The 6,000-nt window shown below is 33.5% G+C and overlaps 1 protein-coding gene across 1 annotated transcript in view; it reads left to right on the top strand.

Annotated features, from left to right (window-relative positions):
• Window positions 1-6,000, top strand: part of USH2A (usherin) — a 409,459-nt gene that overhangs the window by 210,820 nt on the left and 192,639 nt on the right. Inside the window, exon 35 of the mRNA XM_013949903.2 lies at window positions 3,086-3,237. Within this exon, the coding sequence (XP_013805357.2) occupies window positions 3,086-3,237 (152 nt within the window). The remainder of the gene's footprint in view (window positions 1-3,085; window positions 3,238-6,000) is intronic.

Genomic DNA, 6,000 nt, shown 5'->3' on the forward strand with positions numbered 1-6,000 from the left:
GATATTTGGCAAAATAGAGAGGTTAAGTTATTTATCCCAGGCCAAAAAGAAGTATTGCCTAATTTAGAGTAAGAACTTCACATCTCAGAGTCAGACTACTAGCCCATGTCTTTTTTGTTCTAAAAAGCCCTCCTTTCTTTTCATTCTGTAATTTTCTCAATGAGAAACATATAAGGCAGAAGTAAATCAAGAGATAATGCATCAGCTTATTAAAGATGTTTGTTCTCTGACTGTATTGGAGGGATAAGAAAAGCTTGCAATATCGACCAGCAAGCTGCTTCTTGTAGTGTAGATGTTGCATAATGCTGTTATTGCAAGAACACTTTAAAATAATGTCCAGTTAATTAATACTGACTTACAGTGGGGATCCCATAGAGGTGAATACGACACCTACGTTAATATAAAAATGAGTACATTAGGATTAATGCTGTTACCATAAATATCAAAAGAGTTAATAATTATTTGTCCATTACTTTAAAGGGTTAGTGCTACTGGTATAAGTACTTAAAATATTTCATTTTTTTCCTGTAAAACACATCTTTAATGCCAGTGTTCATATTTAAGGATGCCCTTATCAGTCTTTATTTATTTATTTTGTTTTTAATTGAAGCCTCAAGCATATCGTGTATGTGCCTTGAGGTCTGTCATGTCCAGACTATCAGAATGGAGCGAAAAGCAATTCTGGAATATTTCAGTTGCAGAATTGTGAAATAGTCCAGAAGAACTTGCACAGTCGCTGTAAGACTGCCTTTCCAAAGCTACTGGGAAGCCTCCTCGTCTAGATGAAATCAGTCAGAGCTGCAGACACTGAGCTCTTTGGGAAGTTATACCATGAACGTTTCCGATTTTTCTTTGACCACCCTCAACTGGATTTCAGCAATCCAAAATAGTCTCATTCTTTTGCAAAATAAAAATAAATAAAAATGCATTATTGTTACCTAAAAAAGATACATATTCTTGATTAATAATGTTAATTAGTAATGTTCCTTATTATTTCCTGTGTTTTATGGTTTGAGTAAGAATTATTGCAAAAATCATCATAATTTAAAAGGGCAAATTCAGTGGTAAATATAGGTCCTGTGTCTAATGACACCTCTTGTTTACAGGTTTAAGTGTGTTTGTGCTAGTTTTTTATAGCAAAGATGCTGACTAACACCCTAAAACTCATCACATAGATTTTGTGATTGAATAAACCTGAGCAGAAATCAGTACCCATCAGTGATGCCAGCAGAGTTTTTATTTTACATGCAGAATTCAGCGTGTTTAAATCCATGTAAATGGATGCTAGAAGAACTTCAAACAAAATTGAGAGTCAGCTACAGTGCTGAGTTTCACAAAATTCTAAATATGCAATTAACTGCCAGAGAGCCCTTGTACAGCTCAATCATCAGTAGTATCTTATATGAAACTGTATATTGCCATATAGCTTCCTATCAAAATGTGATAATTCTTCTAAAATATATTATTGTAATAAATAAAATGGTTAAACTTCTGTGGCTTGTGTTCTGGAACAGTGTGAAGGTCACCTTAATTTCTAGTCTTTGTTTATCAAAAAAAAAAGTGCTTTAGTTATATATTTTAGTTCTTTCGGGGAAACAAATCTCCTTACAGATGTGGTGATCACTGCAATTACATATGGAACCAGAAGTGGCCACGTGAAACCTAACAATGACTTAAACCTTCACCATAACATGTTCTGATCAAATGGAATAAAAATTTCCCTTCTTTGCTTGCCATAGCTGAGCAATAGGGTGTTCCCAGTTTTGGAGGGAGTCATGACAATTACAGCTTCGTAAAATATTGATTCTCAGTAGATTCGTACTTTGATGTTTTTTCTGGGTAAGTACTTCAGCCTATGAATGCTCTCTGAAACTGGGATTGAACTGTCTAGATAGTGGGAAGAATTAGAAGGCATCTTCTGAACTGACTTCAGTTCTTCTGGTGAATCCTTCAGTAGCTTTGCATTTGTTGACCTTAAGATTTCACATTTCAATAGCTTTTGGTGAAAAAAAAAAAAAAAGGGGAGAATATTCAGGAGTGAGAAAGATAAAGGAATGTCCTTGAGAAAAAAGTCTCTTTTGCAAGTTCAACTTCCAAAGTCCAAGCAAATCTGTAAGGTTCAGTCGTCTTTAGTTCATGAAAGTCAAAACACTGTATATGTATACTTTATCAGTTTGTAAACTGAATTCTACAGGATTCAGGCTGTCCTATTATGTGCCTCCGGAAGGGTGGAGATTTAGATTTCCTTATAAATAAGATAAGCAAACACCTGCAATTTTTGAGTTAATATTAGCCAATTAAACTGGCAAATCACTCTCTCCACTAGAAATTTTGCTGAAGTTTTCTTTGAGTTTGCAAATACTTTTTACTTCTTCAGATTGAATAGGTAAGATGCAGTTTACTTCAGGACTTTTTCTACTGGGTACTTGGGAGAAAACAGAGTAATCAGTATTATTTTGTGGTTTTGTTTAGAAAAGTGGGTAAAACTGTTTTCCAGAAAAAAATAATAACATATCTTGTTTATTTGGTGGTAAAAAGCAGGCAATCTGAGATAATTATCAACCAAAATGGGTATCAATAAGGTGTTTGGCAAGACAAAAAAAATTGTTACTGATTTATTGTAGGTATCACAGCATTGGCCTGAGTTGTCCTTCAACATTTCATTTATAACATAGATCACTTTCTTGGTCTAAAGCTGTTAAGATATAAGATAGTTCTGTGTATCTTCCTGTTCTTCTTTTCATTCCATGTAGAGTAGGCTCTGAAACAGATTTGCCTCTACTTCCCAGGTTCCAAGGTGATGTTAGCTGCTATTCAGAAGCAAGTTAATTAATGTATTATCTTTGGAATAATGTAATAATTTTTAAAAGATGCTGTCCACTTGCCAGGATTTCCACACTTTAAGATGGGAGGGTGTGTTTTGTCTAAGTGTTGTGTGCATAACGCTGTTAAATAGTTAACTGCTTAACTTTAAACTGCTTGAAGTACTGAATAATATTACCCTAATGTCTGTAGCATGAAAGATTTTCTTCTTAACTCTGTGATTGTACACATATTAAGTCAATACTCTCACATTGTTTTATAGGTATTATTACTAGCTATGGATTGTATATGAATGGTGTTCTGATGCAAAATTCCTCACAGCTAAGTTATTATGCTTATGGACTTGCTGCTTGGAGTCTGCATTCCTTCAGAGTTCAGGCATGTACTGCAAAAGGTTGTGCTTTGGGTCCACTGGTGAGTACCTCAATTTGCATTCTGGGAGTGTAGTAAATGTCAGATGGCAGTGAATATCAGAGTAAATGGTGATGATTCACTCTGGTCAGTACTAACCCATCTGGCAAAACGTGACATTTTAAAAAAAAATCCTATTTAAGAGCTGCTCAGGATTTGATAGGTCATTGTTAGGCACTGTTCCAAAACAGAGCATAGGTACAGTAAAGAAAGGCATAATTTGAGGCTGAAATACACAGTATTGAAGTTAAATAGAGTTAATGCGTTTGAAAGCTGCAGATGTGGTTTAGCTAGTTTTATAAGGACATATATAAAAACAGAGTTACTGTTTCAAAAATGAGCAAATTTCTAGCTGCCTGAATGAAGGGACTGATGATAATTTGACCATTGTGGAAGCCAAAAGTGGCAATACAAGTGCAAGGAAAATATGACGATTTGTAAATATCTTTTGAATCCAAGTATATATTTATATTGGAAATACTATATTGGATGTGTTTTAATGTTCTTGTACAACACCTCATTCTTCAGGATTTGAGAATAGAGGAATACTAAATTTGACATGTGAAAACAAGCCTTCTGTGGCTTTTTTATGTTGTTAAAGACTTTACAATCCAATATGATTTTATAGTGCTGTAGCTGATGAATAATTTGAATAATACCTACGATGCTTGGTGTCATATTCAAGTGTAACTAAAAATAAACCTTTGCTAATTCTGAGGTTTAATTTTTTGGTTATTTTAAGTTTATGTGTGCACTTTTTGTTTGGTAACCAGAAAAAGAAAAAAAAAAGAGAGAAAAAGGAAAAAAGAAGATTTGATAGTTTTTCATGTTGTTCCATGTTTATTTTGTATTGTAATTTATAACATCAATGTATTGTACTTTGGGAATATTACCTAGAGAAGATCTTCCAGGTTTTATTTTTATGTTTTTTTAACCACATTTCTAATATTCTTCCCAAGATTGCTTTCTTTCAACTGCTGGTAACATCATCTACGTGCGGAAGATAACTGTAGACTTTATAACTATTAAACATTTTATAGCTTGGACTGCTTTGATGGATATTTACTCTTAAAAGCTTGAATGGCTTTTTGCCAGTTTTTCTTGTACATTTTTTACATTTCACATAAACCCAAAAGCCAAACTTTGTCTTAAGATATTCACTCTAATCCACTGTATTAACTGTGATGTTTAAGATGCTCTTACAGATGAGGTATGTATGTTTTCAGTACTTCTGTTCTATCAAATAAGCATTAAAGGAAGAAGAGAACAGAACAGCAGAAGCTAGGGTTTTCTGAATATTTTTAGCAGCCTTTTTTCACATCTCCACTAAACTCCAAACTTGCGTCTTTACTTTTGGAACAATTCAAAGTAGGGATTGCTCTAGTTGATACTCATCTCAATCCCATGATCAGTATGCAAACTGTTTTCCAAAGCCAGTGATCTATCTCTAATCACAGGAATTGAAGTATAACATCTTTATTTAGGCTTACCTAAGTACCGCCAGGAAGTTAGAGCACTGCATCTTCTTTTGACATTTTAAAAGATTTTTATATCAATTACAGTATAAATCCAACACTGAAGAAAAAAGAAAAGAAAACCCAACCCCAAACTTTCCCCTCTCTGAGTATTCGAAATGGTATGGGAAATATCTCCCAGCAGTAAAATGATATGCTTCCAGCTGTTTTTGTGTATTTTGTGTTTAATGTGACCTAATCGATTGAAGGATGCTGTGTGACTACCTTAAATACTGGATTTCTCCAGCTTACAATTCTGAAGGTGGCTATGAAGATTTTAATCAGTTATGAGAGCATTACCAGTTTCTGTCTTTCAATAAGATTTTTGTTTGTTCAGTTGGATTTTGTTCAACTGTCTTTCAGTGATTATTGTTTATTTCCAGTGAAATGCAATTCTGGAATTAGTGCAGTTCAAGGTGCTAAATTTTAATCTCTTGCTAGTAGAGCCAAGGTATTAGTTTGTATCTGTTCTGATTGTTTTCTGTTGCTTTAAAAACAAAAGCCACCAAAAAACCACAATTTATTGAGAAATAGTGTATCCTGTAATAGAGGAGTTCAGAGGGCCTTAAATTCTGCTGCTTTTGAATGTGTTAGTTCTTGTAAATATCAGATGTAGAAAAATGAGAGAAATAAATGCAACATAGGACAATCCTGAAATAATAGGAAATAGCCAACACTGAATATTTGTCATCTCACCTCACTGTTATAAAACTTTAATTGCAGCTTTTTAGTTTATGTTCATGCTAGTACTTTTTCTTTTAATCTAGATAGATGACAATTTTTTCCAATATTATTATTATTATTGCTATCCTATCTTTAGTGTTACTTATATGATAGCAGAGTATTTTTATTTTATTAAGTTATTAACACATCTGAAAATATCAAAGGATTATGTATGAAATAAGGTTTAGGAAAGGAAATCTGAAACAGGTTTTCTGGGCCATATGTTTATGTACAGAGTGTACCTTTTTAAGAGGAAATATTCTTTTTGAAGCACACTTCAGAGGTCTAGCTATAGAGTATATTACATGTATTGTACTGACTCTAAACAGTTTTAGTACTTTTTGTTCCGAAAAGAGTATTAGGATATGAAGAAAAGGCTTTGTCATACTGCAACACTCTTAATTTTCCCCTGAGAAGTAGTCATAGGTTAGAGAGACAGTACAGATGTTGCAACCATTTAGGATGCGATGCAGATTGCTACCTATTCATACTGTTTTAAGAATATCTTAATTCTTTTCAGTAGAAAAAA

The sequence above is a fragment of the Apteryx mantelli genome, chromosome 3 (genome assembly GCF_036417845.1).
Source record: "Apteryx mantelli isolate bAptMan1 chromosome 3, bAptMan1.hap1, whole genome shotgun sequence".
In the NCBI taxonomy this organism is placed as follows: Eukaryota; Metazoa; Chordata; class Aves; order Apterygiformes; family Apterygidae; genus Apteryx; species Apteryx mantelli.